At 39.0% G+C, this 18,069-nt stretch overlaps 1 protein-coding gene across 1 annotated transcript in view; it reads right to left on the minus strand.

The window, feature by feature from the left end:
* dnah1 (dynein, axonemal, heavy chain 1) overlaps positions 1 to 18,069 on the minus strand; it is a 395,000-nt gene that overhangs the window by 300,886 nt on the left and 76,045 nt on the right. Inside the window, exons 13-16 of the mRNA XM_048606524.1 lie at positions 15,191 to 15,341; positions 11,075 to 11,268; positions 6,828 to 7,053; positions 5,666 to 5,785 (exon numbers count right to left, since the gene is read on the minus strand). Of these exons, the coding sequence (XP_048462481.1) occupies positions 5,666 to 5,785; positions 6,828 to 7,053; positions 11,075 to 11,268; positions 15,191 to 15,341 (691 nt within the window). The remainder of the gene's footprint in view (positions 1 to 5,665; positions 5,786 to 6,827; positions 7,054 to 11,074; positions 11,269 to 15,190; positions 15,342 to 18,069) is intronic.

The following is an 18,069-nucleotide window of genomic DNA, read 5'->3' on the forward strand; positions in this document are numbered from 1 at the left end:
GCTTTACGATGAGAAGCGTAAAGTGAATGCCACTGTGACGCTGGATATCAGACTTTCCTAAAATATCATTGTATAGCACAGACAGATTAGTTTGAAAGAGAGAGCTGGAAGTGAAAAAAAAAACAATTGGCATCCAGAACAGCTAAAGGCCAAAGGTTCCTGTGGTTCACTGTGCCAGAATGTGAATAGTAGCTTGGATTGAAATGCACAAATTTATGAGGAGCTAAAATGAAGCAGGAACATTTGCTGCTTGTGTGAGAGGGAGGATCTTTAGTAATATTCTCACCTTTAAGGACAGGTTGGGGTTAGAAGTGACCAGATGTTATGGATTCTGATTATTTTCTGACTGCCGAATATTTGAAGTAATCACATTTTAGGCTTTGAAATTTGTGAACTTCTAACTTGCCATGCTACTAGCTAGGAGTCTAACACAGGCTGATGCCATATTACAAACATTAGCTGTGAATGTTGCCCACTGTAACACTTGCACATACAATTGTTTCCTGGCTAATTAATTCTTAGATCTTTATAGGTGGTGCAATATATAACATCAAGTTGAGAAACAAGGAGAACAGAAGTAAACCCTTAGGAGCTAAAAACCATTTTTAACTGATTTCGGGGAACTGAATATCAATTTAAAAGATTGCATGAAGTATACCCATGAATTGTGTTTTTTAGTTGTGTGAGAAAGTAATAAGGCAAAAGTTCTTTTTTTGTTTTTAAAAGTTGCTTACAAACATAATGTTTCATCTTATGCTTTGAGTCCAATGTTACAGTAACAGACTTAAATATTAAAACATTGTGTTATCCCTTCAACCTTAACTAGAAATTCAATTTTTTAACAAGTTATTGGTTTCTATGGGGATTTTATTGCAATATAAATTGACCATTAGTTTATCAACCTTATTAGTGGCTAAATTCAATTTCTAACAGATCAGAGCATTTTACAAAAACAATATTACTGCAGCCAAAATGCATTATGAAAATCCCACCTATTATTAATTATGAAGTCTGTCTGCACCAACCCTACAAGAGCATCCCACCCTATCCCCATAATCCTGCATTTATCATGGCTAATCCACCTAATCTGCACATCCCTGGGCATTATGGGTCAATTTAGAATGGCCAATCTACCTAATTCCCACATCTTTGGACTGTGGGAGGAAACCTGCTCAGACACAGGGAGAACATGCAAATTCCACACAGACAGTTGCCTGAGGCTAGAATCAAACCGGTGTCCCTGAGTGCTGTGTGGCAGCATTGCTAACCACTGAGCCAGGGTGCTGCTTACAGGCTAGAGTTAACAGAATGAGGCAGAACTTTGGAGACTATTTTACTTTGACCTGCAGTTCTGTACCCAAAGTGTCTTAAAATTAGAATTTGTAAGTTAAATTCAAAATTCTTAAATTTGCCACATTTATTTATGGACTGTACATGTATACTTGATCAGCTGCACCCACATATCAGAGGTTCGGCTTGCATAAGCACCTTGCCTGGAATTTACAATGTCGCCTATCTTGCCTAGAGCCTGATGCTGCCTGCTGTCTGGCTTATTTGAAAACTGACTCAGAGAAGTGCAACTATTTGTTTTCAATCAACCTGTTCAGAGACATTATTACTTACACTTCAAGGGTTTCGCAGTTCAGAAAGGAAAATCACTACCACCTTCTCAAGAGCAATTAGGAATGACAAATTAATGCTGTCCTAACCAGTGACATCCACATCTCATTAATTAATAAAACAAAAATAATTACTCCAGACACAGTGGTACAAGCTTTCATCCAGTTGATGAAGTCGCCATCTCCAGAGATTTGCTGGAGGGGCATAGAGTTTTAATTTTGTTAAAGTAAATTGATACTACTACTACTACAACAGATGAACATAATAGACATAAATGGGAAAAAATAATCTGATCTAATTATATGTATTTTTTAATGCCGACTTCTTTAAAATAAGCTTTACGGTTTATGAAGGCTAAATACACAAGTGCGCAATATAAGCGAAGAGCAATGAGGTGTAAATATATAAACGATTTTAATTTATATAATTTGAATATAATAATCCCAGCAGGATTTTAGCAAGGCCAGGACAAAGGCTATTTTCAGACTGCTCATACACAAAATTAGATGTTTGTAGGTCTAGAAACTACGCATCACAGCATTTAGTTACCGTAGGACAATGCACATGACTTGTGATGAGAGGCATGTTTGGTATCCTTAGTCAGTGATAGCTTCATATTATAAAGCACAATGATTTACACTAGTCAGGTTCTGACAAATTGTAGAAGCTGGTCCCACATCCATGGCCATTTCAGCTACCATGTACAAGAAAGCAATGCACTTCCAGTAATCTCTGTTCAGGTTTCTGCTGCATCCAGCTCTCTGAAGTCTAGGCTGATGGATGGGTGTGACTGATTGAGTGCACATAGTGGGTGCCAATGCACAGAACAATTAATAATAATCCCAAGATTTCAATGCACTCTCACGAGATCACAAGTAGCTTCATTTTATTTCAAAATTGTGTAGCGCATATGAGGAAACAAAAAAACGTATCCCTCCAGCCACTGAAAGGGTGACATTAAATAGATGTCCCTCTTGGCTATACATTCAAATTTATGTTTCTTAGCCGTTTGGTGGTGACCACTGACATATTTTCATCAGCAAATCCTGAGAGAAGCAGACCTGGCACCAGTTTTGCTTCTGCTCAGCATTGCAAAAACTCCCATAGGGATTCTCAAAAAGGCTTGAGACACCTCTTTGACATATGAAAAAGGCCAGAGACCTATTTCAGCTAATAACGTCAGATGCTAGAACATCTCCAAATCCATCATTACCCATAAGCTGGAAATCAATGGTGCTGGATTTGTCAAAATATATTCTGAAGCATTTCTTTTGAATCACTAATTCATTAAATACACTTTCGATCAGTGAACTACCAATTCGAAATAAAACTTAAAACAGTTAAGATAATCATTTTGGAATGGTTAGTTTAGATAATTTATAGAAATACTTTTAGATGCCTCATAAGGCTATGGAATATTTAGCCTATTCATATTTCCATTGTGTGGACCAGTGCCTTTAAGTTACAACATAATAGTCCTACAAATGTGCTGATATAACCAAATATTTAGATGTTTACTTTGTAGCCCATTACCCTATAGCATCCAGCATACCCTAGCCTATTGGATACATGATGTTAGATGCCTTCCTGGTTTTCTTTTATTTTTATAATTCTCATTTGGAGCTGTGAACTGTGAGCTGAGAACTGAAGGTGATCTTTAGACTGTGAATAACAACTTGTTTTTTTAGAACGAGAACAAACAAAAGTGATATTTGCTTATGAGACCAGGTCTGGAAGTTAATTACAGATTAATTTTTATTCACAGTCAGATGTCACATGACACCATGTTATAGTCCAACAGGTTGATTTGAAATCACAAGCTTTTGAAGTGCTGATCCTTCATCAGACGAGTTCATCTGATGAAGGAGCTGCACTCTGAAAGCTTATGAATCCAAATAAACCTGCTGAACTATAACCTGGTATCACGTGACTTCTGACTTTGTTCAACCTAGTCCAACACCGGCACCTCCACATCATGATTTTTATTCACAGTACTCTATAGACATTTTGATTCCAGAGAGGCTTTATGCTCAAATAGATGGCAAATGTTTGAATGTTATCAGAGGCCTCACAGGGAGGTTGGTGCCAAGAGATTGTTGTAAGACAACCAGAAAGGGAAACCAAAGTTTGCAATTGTTTTCAATTGTGTGTTTTTGTCAGAAGGATTTTGGCTACCACAACTACAAAAGAAGGTTTGACTGCTCCCAGTTATTCTCCCATTATTGACTTATTAAAAATTGGCTATAAAGTAAACAAGATTACCTCTTAATTTAACTAGGTGAACTACACACCTACCTGTTAATTTGATGTTAGTAGTAGTAAGGAAAATGCTAGAATCAATCATAAAGGATGTGATAACAGGACACTAAGAAAATAATGATAACATTGGGCAAAAATCAACATGGGGTTAGTAAAGGAAAATCATGTTTGACAAGTCTGTTGGAGGTCTTTGAGTATTCTATCTGCAGCATAGATAAAGCAGAACAAATGGATATGGTGTATTTGGATTTTCAGAAGGTGTTTGTTAAGGCACCGGATAAGAAGTTAGTAAAAATTTACATTGCATTGGGGTAATTGAAATTGGTTAAGACAGAAAGCAGACGGTTGGAATAAATTAGTCATTCTCATGGAAGGCTGAAAGATCATTCTTACCACAAGAATCAGTGCTAGTACTAAAGATGTTCACAATCTAATCAATGCTTTTAATTTGGGGACCAGTTGTAATATTTATTTTTTCTAGTGCCACAAAACTAGCTGGAAGTATAAGCTCAGAGAGATACAAGGAATCTTCAAGCGGATTGGGACAAGATAAGCAAATAGGCAAGAATGTGGCAGGTGGAATATAATGTGAATAAGTGTTTTAAAATGTTTGGTAGAAAAAATGAGGGACAGATTATTTCTTAAATGTTGATATATTAGGAAGTGATGGTGTCTAAAGGGCGCAGGGTGCCCCTGCTTATGAATCTCTAACAACCAACCAGTAGATGCAACAATCGATAAGGAAGGTAAATAGAACGTTGGCCTTTTATGCGAGGGAATTTAAATATAGAAGTATAAGTCTTGCTGCAATTGTGTAGAATCTCAACAAAACCTTATCTGGAATATTATGCACAGTTTTGGTCTTCTTATCTCAGGAAGGATTTACTTGCCATGGAGGGAGTGTAACAAATGTTCACAAGACTAATCCCGGGATAGAGGGTTGTTTGAAGGGAAGAGACTGAGGAAACTGCGACAGTATTCTCTAGAGTTTTGAAGAATTAGAGGTGATTTCATTGAAACTAACTAATTTTTTTACAGACCATAACAGGGTAGATGTAGATAGGAGGCTAGTGAGTTGAAAATCAAGGGACGTAATCTGGGACATAATCTCAGAATAAAGAACAGGCCATTTAACACTGAGATAAGGAAGAATTTCCTCACTCAGAAACTGGTGAATATTTGGAATTATCTACCCATGAGAGCTTTGGAAGCTCAGTCATTAAGCATGTTCAAGATAGAAATTCTGCAAACTTATGACATAAAGGGATATTGAGATAGTGCAGGCAATTGGCATTGACATAGATGATCAATCGTGATCTAATTGAATGGTGGAACAGGTTCAAAAGCTGGCCTACTCCTATTCCTAAGTAACAAGAACTATAGGCATTCAACAAGTTCAAATCAATCAGTTCAGATGAAACTTCCCAAGCTTTGAAGTACCCAATGATCTTATGTTACATGCCTCTGATCTCACCGCAGTCTCTGACCTCTCCAAGGCCCTTGATATCGCCTCTGTTTCTACCATAGAGGTTGGAAGGCACCAAACTATTGTTTGCTATCTGCAGTTAGGCAATGAACAATGAATAGCAGATGCAATTATGGATGAATGGTTGAATGAATTATATAGTTTTACTCAATCACTGCTTCAATCAAGTAATACTATTGTTCAATTTTCTCTCAGTATGTTAAATAGTGAGGCATAATGATGGGATAGATTGTACACATAAGAAAGGGGATTGATGGACTGAATGGACTTTTCTTGTTCCCTGTGTTTATATATCCATACCTCATTTGTTTTTAACATTTCAGGAACTTTCTTCATCCATTCCCGGTGTTCTGTCAAATCTTCAATGGTATTTGCCTTTTCAAACAATTTTCTATTGATCACTTTAAAATCATCATTGATCTAAGGGATAGAAATTACACTGAATTATTCCACAGAAATCAAATAATTTTTCAATAATTATGCATCCCATTTTATAAATTGTGCTTTGTTACTTTCTTTCTCAATGTGCCTTCTATATTAAGCTGACAAGAAGTCAATGTTTTCTCGGGCCTTCACCGGCATTGAGAATGTTTAAGCATTCTGCAAGTTTCCTTGTATTCAGTTTTGCTTCTCAACCCATAGAGAGAATCTCACCTCTTGACTAAGGCTGCTTTGCTTGGGAGTTAAGCATTGAAGGAGAGAAATAAAGAAAGAACTTGAAATTATGTGGAAGCTTTCGTTTCCTCAGGATATCCCAAAGCAGTTCACAGGTAAGGAAATACTTTTGAATTGTAGGCAAATTTTGCATTTAGCAGGTAGACCAAACAGCAATAAGACAAATTTCTAGAAATTCTGTTTATTGAGAGATAAAAAAAGGCTAAGATAATTAGTATCCTTCTCTTTGAAGAGAGTTGTTGAATTTTTAATGTCTAACTAAAAGGAAGACAGGGAATCTCAATGAAAAATTGTCATTCAAATCAGAGGAGTACTTTGTAAAGAAAATACACCCACTCATCATTCATTCTCTATTAAGACTTGACTCCAATCATTCTAATCCCTTCTAACATTCATTTTTCATTTGAAAACTATCCCAAACCCTCCTTAAGTTACAGTACGTAATACATTGAGGTATCCATTATTTTACATCCAAATCATGAAAAGCCCTGAATATGTTTGCCTGTAACACATTCCACAATTCTGTTCAACAAACTGTACAGACAATTCATAATCCTTAATTTGATTCCAGCCTATGACAAATTTGTTTATTCAGTATACAGATAATGCAAATCTAGTGCATTAATCATAGTATGGAATCACGTCCAATCATTTGTTCTTTCAAAAGCACCATTTGGAAATTAATTCATATGATTCAATAAATCAGACCAGTGGATGCTCTGAAATTAAGTGACAACAGTTGTTCAGTACTGCAGCAAATTAGAGTCTGATTTTATTTTAAACTTACCTCTTCCACTTGTGAGTTAAGTTTTTTTGCAAACATTTTCAATACAGCTTGGGCCAAGTTACCGCATTTCTTGGAAAGATTGCTTCGCAATGAATCCACACTGATAACGAAGGGTCCAATGGTGATTGTGCTAGGAACTGTGTTTTCTATCTGAGCTTTCTTCTTGAAATGACGGTCCACTTCTAATTTCACCTCATGAACTGTTGGATCTTGATTCGAAAAGGCTCTACAAGAGTTACACAAACAATTTAAAATTACAGATATTACATACTTAAACTCGGCAACATGAAATGCCTGGATTACTGTGGCTGCAACAACACTCATGAAGCTTAACAGCACCCAGGATAAAGCAGTCTGTTGGATCAGCGCCCCATACACCACCTTCAACATTCACTTCCTCCACCACCTTCCCATAGTGGCAGCAGTGTGTACCACCTACAAGATGCACTGCAGTAACTGACCAAAGTTCTTCCAACAGCATTCACGACCATCTAGAAGCCATGTACGCTCCTGACTTAGAAGTATATCACTGTTCCTTCACTGTCACTAGATCAACACAGCAGTTTAAGAAGACAGCTCACCATCATCTTTTCCAGTTAGAGAAGGACAAAAAATGTTTGTCTTGACTGCGACACCAACATTCCATGATTGAATAGAAAATAAAAATCTCCCATTGTGGATTTACCCAAACTGTACATGAGCTTCCAAATATTTTATTGAGATACAAAGCAGCATAGCAAGTGAGCATTCAGCAATGTGGCATTATTCTCATGACCTAGTCAGAAGATGAAAGGTTTGAGTCCCACTTCAGACAGTCCCATGAGTGAAGACGAGAATATGGAATCTAAATAATGGATTGCGATACGGTGGAAGACTTAACTTTAGAGTTACTGCTGAGTCATATATAATATGCATCATTCCTCTGCATCGTAAGGATTGTTTTGGGCTCCGCACTAAACAGCATTTGTGAGAGGAGAGGTAACTCTGAACACTGGTTTTGTATTCAATTGAAGCACTCCTCATAAAGGGTGGATACAACTCTTCATCCTTGGTTGCAATCGAGCAATGAGAAGTTACGTGAAAGGTAAAACCAAATTTGAGGAAGACAACAGGAATGATCCCAACTATTTCTCCCTAGTAATAGATCTAAAATCTCAGGTGTAAGAATTGATTTAGAGCCTACAATTATGCAGAACATAATGGACAAAAGACATTAGAAGGACAGCAGCATTTTGGCTGCTCCAATACATTGTGTGTTTGAGTAGTATGATGTAGGATCATATTTGCAATTTCTCACAAGATGCATTCACTCAATCATAGGAATGCATTGATTGAGCCCACACAATTCTTCAAAAGGTCTAGGCTGAGAAAGACCGTTCCACACGTCAAAGCACATTCTTCAACTATGGACTGTCTCTTCTTTTGTATTTTAATATCATTTAATTGGGTACCATGGAACCATGTAACTAAAATACAAGAATTATAATGAAAAGCACTCAACTAATGGAATACACATTAAAAACTCAGTTAAAAACTCTCTCCCAAAAGGTGCACTACAACAAATTGACTGTAATTTTCATCTCCATTTCAGGGGTACAGAAGTCACTGGAGCTTTGGATAATGCACATGGTCTATAATTTAGATTTGCTCTCTGCCATTAACTTCAACAGGAAAGATGGTAAAGTAATTTTATAACGAGTTGAAATTAAAGATCCTAAGTGAATTAAATATCTTTAATTACCCCACTGTAATCTTCCTTCTAATCTGTGAATGAAATTACTGGAAGAAAAAAATCTCTTCATAGGACCCCACTAATGCTGCTTTGAAAGGGTAATGATTAAAAATGCAGCAGAGTGGTGGATTAAGCCTCCATCTCACCACTTGTATGTTTTCTGCATGTAGGTATTACTACAGAATTGATAGGTACAGGGAGGTTGTTACAGTAGGATTGTAGCAGTCAAACTATCAAGAGATGTAGATATTGCAGAGCTCAGGACTTCATTTGACCTCTTTTGAGAGGCCGCATGGCTGTCAGTTATGATGTCTATCCTGAATGGATACAGCAAAAGAATGGAAAGGAAGGAAAGAAAGAGATCTCCTGATTAGGAGAGGCTATAGGCTATAAAACCATAAGATATAGGAGCAGAATTAAGCCATTCAGCCCATTAAGTCTGCTCCAGCAAAGTGCATAACTTCACATTTTCCCATATTGTATTCCATCTGCCACTTCTTTGCCCAGTCTCCTAGCCTCTCCAAGTCTTTCTGCAGTCTCCCCATTTCAACAAAACTACCTGTCCCTTCACATAACTTTATGTTATCTGCAAAACAAGAGGTCATGAGGGTATAAAGAGATCACAGATCAAATTGGTCATAAAGGTTTGAAGATATTATGAGTCAAGGAGGAATACGTTGTTTGAAGTGGTGATGGGCAGATCATTGGTCAGGAGAATTGCAGAACATTTGAAGAATTTACAAGTTTGGGAAATCATAGTGGAATTGAGATAGTGGCTGGAAAAAAAAAATCCAGTGAGTGACTTGAAGAGATTATGGTTTGATGGGCTTGTGGAAACATTGAAAAGAGTATAGGTCAGGTGGGAGGTTACAGAGGAGGTAACTGAAGAAATAGTACATTAAGGAAGACTAAACTGGTTTGAAAAAATTGCAACTTGGAGGTCAGGGTAAAGTAGAAAAAATCCCAGGTTAAGGAGATTGCAAGTTAGGCCATTTGTAAGAAACTTTGAAAAGACTGGTTTGGATGGATCTCGGTCACGTTAAAGAGCTTGTGTGCTTCAAGAAAAAGGCCAAGAATTGAAGAGACATCTTGTTGGAAGGAAACATAAGGATTTACAGGTTGAGGAAGACTATGGTCGGGAAGAATTCAGTTTAAATCATGGATGAAGGATGGCAATAGATTAGGAAAGATAATGAGTCAGGAAGATTGCAGGTTGATGACAAACTGCAAGTCCAAGAACTTTGCAGTTTTGGGGAGGCAGTATCGTGGGTTTAAGAAGACTGCAAGGGTGATCTTGGTCAGCACAGTATGAGTCAGGGAGAGATTGTGTGTTTGGAAACAAACAAGAATATCACAAATTGCAGGAGATTGTTGGTTGGGGGTGTCATCAGTGTGGAAATTGTTTCAGGGAAAGAGATGATGGATTCATGGAGACTGAAGAATTTGTAAATCAGAACTGGATGAAAGCTTGGATCACAGTAGAATGGTGTGATGGGGTGGGGATGGGACAAGTTGGCCAATCATGGTGACAGGCACATCTGTCTTTTGGAAAGACACTTATGAGATAGATTCAGCAGACCGATTTCCTGAAACCTTTGTAATGCAGTCGGTAGCTGTTAAATCTAGATCTAAATCTAAAAGATGGGTTTAACACTCCTCCACTGGCAGGTTTGATGGCAGGGTGCATGTTAAATCCCATGGGCAGCATATCCACCCTCTTCTATCCTGGCTACAACTTTACCAGCAATGAGAGATGACTCAGGCAGCATGCCCATGATCCAAATGAGACACATAAGTAGGAAATTAATGCCTCCTTAAGGGCTACATCCTCTGGCTTCCCACCGATCTTCATGATATTGTGTGTTTTTTCTTTTGTTTTTATGCTGTCCCTCACTTCCTTTGTCAGCCATGGTTACCTCATTGTCCCCTCAGACCAGTGAAATCACAAGTTGGAGGAGATCACATCGAGATGAAGATTAAACTAGTGATAGGGGCAGTTGACTCCATATGACACCAAGATTTCATGTGCAAGCTGCTCTGGAAAATGTTAGGTCCTTTCTTAACATGACCCAGTGCTCCCATCAAAAGAATTTCCAGAAAGATGGAATAGTCTCCTCCGCAGCATCATGAAAGAACCGATGGTGGCGAACACATCCAGAGTGCTGCCGCTAATTAGGAAGTGTTGGTTCTAATTAGTCTGTGACAACCTGTTTCTGAGGGGCGGAAATCCTGCCTCAACTCAATTAACAGCCAATAGGTACATGGCACATCCTGGCAGCAGCAGGAGGATGGCGATTTTGTTGCTGGTAGAGCTATTTTCTCAGCCTATGTTTCTATGTGTCACACAAACTAAGAACAAGTCTGTAATTTTTCTGGTGTGTATTTAATTCAACATTGTGTGGTACATTTGACGACTGAGCTAAGGGGATTATAGCAATTATGTTCTTAAAATGCAAGTCCTAATCAATAAATTAGATCAATCAGTAATATATCCATGAATTTTATAAATACTAACTTTACATAGTTATCAATATCCAATTCGTTCAGTTCCATGAATTGTTCATACTCCTTGGCATAGCTTTTCAAGGGTATTAATGCTTTCTCAATGGCATTTTTGGTTGTATTGCGCAGCTCCTGTACTGGTGGTTCATTATGCCACACAGATTCCAACAGCGGTGTTCCACTTTGGAACATCTCCTCCAGGACAAACTAAAAGACAAAAGTTAAATAAATAATTAGGACAACAGTAGAATGTTTTATTCATTCACAGGAATGTGGGCATCTCTGGCTAGGATAGCATTTATTGCCCACCTATAATTGCTCTAGAGAAGATGGTAGTGGGCTTTCTTGAGTCACTGTATTCTTTGATGCATAGAGAACATCCATAGTGCATCAGGAAAGGTGTTCAAGGATTTTGATCCAACATCAGTGAAGTAGTGGCATTATAATTCCAAGTCAGGATTGTGTGACTTGGAATAGAACTTGCAGATGGTATTTATGACCATAAAACCATAAGAAATGGGAACTGGAGTTGGCCTTCTAGCCCCTCGACTGTGCTCTGCCACTCAACAGGATCATTGATGAAATGGTATTCCTCATATCCACTTTCCTGCATTGTCACTGAAACCCACGATTCCCCTACTGATCTAGAATCTATTTCAGCCATATACATAAGGACACTGCTCCCACAGCTCTCTATGGCTAGCAGTTCCAAAAACTCTCAACCCTCTTAAAGAAGAAATTCCTTTTTATCTCAGTCTTAAATTGACACACCCTTATTCTGAGACCATAACCTCTGGTCCTAGACTCTCCCATGAGGAGAAACATCCTCTCAGCATTTACTTTGTCAAGTCCCTTAAGAATCCTATTTGTTTCAATAAGATCACCTTTTATTCATCTAAATTTCGTCTAAATGAGTCCTGTCCTGTTTAACCTTTGCTCATAAGACAATCCCTCCATTTCAGGGATCATTCTCGTGAACCTTCTCTAAACTGCCTCCAATGAAATATTATTTCTTAAATAAAGGAAGCAAAACTGCTCACAGTACACCAGATGTAGTCTCACTAGCACTTTGTACAGTGCAGTAAGAGTTCCCTACTCTTATACTCCAACTCTTATACTCCCCTACTCTTATACTCAAAAAAGGTACAGAGGAGATTTACCAGGATGTTGCCTGGAATAGAGGCAAGGTCTTACGAGGAAAGGTTGAGAGAGCTAGGGCTTTTCTCTTTAGAACAACAAAGGATGCGCGGTGACTTGATAGAAGTGTACAAAATGATCAGAGGTATAGATAGAGTGGACAGCCAGAGACTTTTTCCTAGGATGGACGTAGCTATTACGAGGGGGCATAGTTTTAAAGTGAGTGGAGGTAGATATAGGGGAGACGTCAGAGGTAGGTTCTTTACTCAGAGAGTGGTAGGGGTGTGGAATGCATTGCCGGAGAGGGTAGTGGAGTCGGCCTCATTAGGGCCATTTAAGCGGCTACTAGATAGGCATATGGATGATAGTATAAGATAGGGGTGGAGGTTAGATAGACCTTAGGTTTAGAGTAAAAGTTCGGCACAACATCATGGGCCGAAGGGCCTATACTATGCTGTACTGTTCTATGTTCTAACCCCTGGAAATAAGAGCCAACATTCCATTAGATTTCCTAATTAACGTCTGCACCTGAATGCTAGCTTTCTGTGTTTCATACACAAACAGCCTTTTGTGTTGCAGCTTTCTTCATTTTACCCCCCATTTAAATAATACTCTATTCTTTCGTTCTTCCTTCCAAAATGAACAACTTCACATTTTCTCATATTATACACCATTTGCCAACATTTTGCCCACTTACTTAAACTATCAATATCTCTCTGTAAACTGTTTGCATCTGTCACACAACTGAAAAAGAACCCCTCATCTCACTTGGTGTTTCCTGCCCATTAGCTCATTCTCTTTCCATGCCAAAATACTAACTCCAACACTATGGACTCTTGTATTACAACTTAATAGTTTGGGAAGTCCTTGTTGAACATCTTCTGCAAGTTCAAATACAACACATCTACTGGTTCCCTTCAATCCATTCTGGTTGAGACTTCCTCAAAAAACTGATAAATTAATGAGACACGATTGCCCTTTCATGAAGCCAAGCTGACTCTGCTTAATTAGATTATTATTTTCCAAATATGCTGCTATCACTTCCTAAATAATTGTTTCTAACATTTTTCCAATGAGGGATGTTTAGACTACTTGGGCTATAGTTCCCCACATTTTGCTTCCTTCACTTTGTGAATAGGGGTTTCACATGGGGAGTTTGCCAATCCTCCAGTACTTCTCCAGAATCCGAGAAATTTTGGAAAATTACAACCAATGTTCCCATGTTGATCATGTCCTACGAGGGTAGTAGAGATTATGGGTTTGGAAGGTGCTGCACAGGACTCTTACTGAGTTGCTGCAGTGCATTTTGTAGTTGGTCTGTAACACTATTGTTGTGTATCAGTGGTGAAGGGAGTGAAGATTGACAGTGATGGATGGGGTGCCAGTCTAGGGATGGTGTCAAGCTTCTTGAATGTTATTTGGGCTGCACCCATCCAGGCAAGTATTCAATTGGAGAGTATTCAATCACACTTCTCACTTGTGCTTTGTAGATAGTAGACAAGCATAGGAGAATTCCTAGCCTCTGATCCTGCTCTTGTAGCCACGGTATTTATTTGACTGGTCCAGTTCAGTTTTTGGTCAATAGTAACCCCCAGGACATTGATAATGTGGAATTCATCAATGCTAATACAATTGAACATCAAAGGATAATGGGTAGCTTCTCTCTTGTTGGAGATGGTCATCGCCTGGAACTTGTGCAGCAAGAAGTTACTTACCACTTATCAGCACAAACTTGGATGTAATCAAAGTCTTACTGCACATGGATACAGGCTGGTTCAGTGTCTGAAGAGTCATGAATAACGCCGAACCTTGTGCAATCATCAGTAAGCAACCTCACTTCAAACCAATGATACAGGGAAGATCATTCATGAAGCAGCTGAGGATGGTCACTATGATTATTATATGGGCAATAACGCAATGCGATATGGCTGAGGCACTACAGAGTTTCAGCTGTGGAAACATGATATTTCCTTAGGTATCCTGTATATTGTAGGATGAACAATTTATAGGATGCTAGCAACCTGCACAAAGATTTTGCACAACAGAAATTAGGGGGAGATTAAGATAAACACAAAGGAATTAGCTTTATATGAGGAGGAAAGAGAGGACTGTGCTCACAGGGTAAGATAAATAAAGTCGGGTATAGACTTGTTAGGCTGAGTGGTCTGGTTCTGTGCTGTAAAATTCTATGTGATTCTATTTAAAATTCATCATCAGGGCACCAATATTTAGTTAGTTTCACATATTTCACAAGGCTTCTGCACTGCCGAAGCTCAGGATTCTAAACCATTAGTCTGCATTGGGAAAATGCCTTGCAAGTCAAAATAAATATTACAATCAACTTAAAGAATCATTAAGGATTGGAAGCGAGGGGTGAGCAAGTTTTTTTTTAATGGATTTCCTCCCTTTTTCTAAAATGACTTCACAAAAATTATCTCCATATTAGTTTCTCAAACTCTATCCATTGCAGATTTCAACTAATCCAGCACAAATTCCTAGACATCCATCCTCACCAACTTTAACCAGCTCCCTGTAATCTAGCAAATCTACCTCATCGTCATCATCCTCAAATATTTCTGCAGGCTCTCCCAGACCCATCTGGAAAATAATTTTTTTTTTCACTTGGGATTTAATGCTTGCTCTCTGTTCACGTAGCTCCAATATCAATAGTCAATTTTTGAACACTGATTTTCTGTTCAATTGAATTCTCTTCATAAATCATTTCTTTTAAGGGTCTTTTCTTAAATTTCTTCAGTTCTTTCTATGTGCTCATTTTTGCCCCTTGTAAAGTTCTGAGATATTTGTTTCCATGACAAATAAAATACTTACCGGTAAACAGCTTGGAATGTGAAAGGATAATTGCCTTATCAAATTTGGTGCTTCCAAAGAATATGTTCTAATCCATTAACTAATCCGCTACATTTTCTAAGGTAAAATCCAGCATAAAATTCCTTCATTTCAAATCATCTCGCAACAATCCATCTCGTTTTACCTTTTCTATATGTGGGACATGCTGTGCGGATGTGATTGCTTTATCAAACAGAGCCAATATGACTGGCTTAAATTTTTCCAGTGGCGTGCTGAAGTGCACGCCGCTGTTATCCAAATTGAGGTCCAGAATAAAAATAGGCATTTTCCTGGGCCTGAAATACAAAACAACAAACAAGCAAAAAGATGAGATCACTACTAAATTAAATTTCAAAAGTTTTGTGAAGCAATACAGTAAACTTTGCTTTAGCTGGCACCTTATGAACTGGCAAAAATTATGCATCTCAATTACCAGAAGTTTACTGTATTATGGTGATGTCAGCAATGTCTCAGTAGTCAGTTGAAGGTGTGAGTGAAAAGGCCCTCTGCTAATAAGTTTATTTAAGGCAAAGCTGCATTATTTAAGTGATTTATACTGCAAATAAAGTATAACAGCGTATACTCCCTGCGTTACGTTTCTATTACTAAGTGTGTGTTTTTACATTGATAATGTGGACCTCTTGATCAATGGAATATTTGATCAACCGTCACACTGCTGGTCCCACGGGTGCCGGTTAGTAAAAAGTTTGCTTGTACAAGTACAGGATCGGACAACTTTACACTACTACAGGTTGATACTGGTTATGATTAACCCGTCTCCCACTCTCCTTCTTCTCACTCCTATGACATAACTGAGGGCTGCTGCCAGGCCAAAATTGGTTATTTTCAAATGGTCAAGTTGCCTCTAGAGATGTAATGGACTCGGTAGTTCATCCAAAGTACTTAAATAAAGCCTGTTCAGAGTGAATTGTGATTCTCCCATTCTGTTAGCTTTGTACATGAAAAGAGACCACAACCAATTTCTCCCCATATGACTCTGCAAAAGGGAGCTACATGGCTTTTATTGAACATTTTAATAATAAGAATAAACTACATACAAGCAACTATATCAATGAATAGTGTACAATTAAGTCTGGTATGCTGTGTTTATAAATTAGTTATTCTAAAACATGCAGGACATACCACCATTCCTATTGGACTCCTGGGTTTTGCATTGCAACAAGACAAATCCCTGGCTTTGAATCAGAAACTCCAGATGCAAGTTTTACTTCAGGGCTTGATATCAAATAGCAAATGGTTGGCCAGCCTGCCCGCGCTTAGGCCAGTTGAAGCCCTTCAGTTGCCAATTAAGGTCACCTCAGGACCTCCACCTATTGCTACTATCATTCTACCACCAGTGATACGCACCTTCCCATGTGTGGAAACCACTCTCTTTGATAGGCATTCTGTTCAACCACCCAAGTGTTAATCTTCCTAACCTTAACTCTAACCCTAACCCTTACACTAACCCTTTCACAGGCAGTAAGACCAGGAAAAATTTCTGGTCATTCATGAGATGGAAAGAAATTGGAGTCCCTACCATCACCATTCATGGCTTCAAGATGCATGTAAATATGAATTTGGATAGAGTCCTCAGGGGTCAAGTGGCAGGACAGTCAGAATGGATCAGATTGATTCCAACAGCACATGGTGTGATCCTGGTTCTAACTGGATAGATTTGGGGTCTGTGTCCTAACTGTTTCATCCACAGTAATGACTGTAGTGCTATCCTATGGGCAGAATATTTAAGAAGGTTAGGCTTCTTCTCCATCATCAAAACAAGGAAAGTGCACAGTGCTCTGCAGTAGGAGGCTTGGCAATGACTAATAACACAGAATTATTGACAAGGGTTGAAAGGGGCTGAAAGTAGGGGCAGTCTTGCTTCCATGGAAGTCATAACAGGATTATAAATTGTGCAGGAATTAATTGGCTGCAGTTGTAGCTTCTGACTCTCTACGAACGGACATCTTAACCCACAAAAGCTGTAGGCCAGGAGCTTATCAGTCCCAGCAGGCCCAAGTGAGTGGCCATTGAGCAGGCTTAGAGTACAGGCAAGTGGTGTTGGATTTACTGCAGACAATCAGGTTGGCTGTGGCAACTGGCAGGGTTTGGGGATTGTCAGATCATGACTCTTGGGAGTACTTTTTGGGGAGAGGCTGCACTTGTTTCTTGCAGGTGGCCTTCCGTGAGTCTTATGATGCCTGATAAAAAGGCTGCCCCATCATATTCCACCAAGAAAATGCTCTCCATACATGGGAAGGTGCATATTGCCAGTGGTAGAATGACAGTAGTGGTGGGTAGAGGTCCTGAGGGGACTGTAAGTAGTGACCCAAGGGCCTCAACTGGCTTAAGAGCAGGCAGGCTGGCCAACCATTTTGCTATTGGTAAAATGCTTGCAGCAGCAGAAGGCTAGGAATATGGCGCCACCCTACTATTCAACAAATTGTTACATTGGAATCGGGGAACCAGTGGGTGAGGATTCACTTGATCAATGTCAATCAGTGCTTGCTTGAGGGACTAGACAATAAATATGAGGATGTCCCCCCAAGGAGTCACCACCCTGCCCTTGTTTTTAAACCACTGTCCCTTCTCCCTGTGACTCCAATTCCAAGAACATCCCCCACAAACTACTGCTTACCTTTGTCCTGAGTCCTCTATGATTGTAAGATTCTGAAAAGGTGCTCTAATGGCAGCACCCCAGGTCTCCTCTGTGTCACTGCTGTGTGAAAGAGCTGACAAACCCCAACTGAACAGAAATTCTTGGTGGGTAAGACTGGGTTGCTGATTTCAGGTGAAAGTATGTTGAAGGCCAGTCCAAAGCCCAATTGGCTTGTGGTTCGGTGGGCATTCCCTGGAAGAGGCAGCATGGGTCTCTAGCCAGCTGCCTAATCAGCATGCAAGATCTCTGACAGCTCTTCAAGATTTCACAGCTTTCTTGAATTATAATGTTGTAAGACTATTTTTTTGTGGAATATAAACTGGAAGAAGTAAAAGTTTGGACACCGCTGTGTGGCAGAGAATGTG

The sequence above is a fragment of the Rhincodon typus genome, chromosome 16 (genome assembly GCF_021869965.1).
Source record: "Rhincodon typus isolate 14 chromosome 16, sRhiTyp1.1, whole genome shotgun sequence".
Classification (NCBI taxonomy): Eukaryota; Metazoa; Chordata; class Chondrichthyes; order Orectolobiformes; family Rhincodontidae; genus Rhincodon; species Rhincodon typus.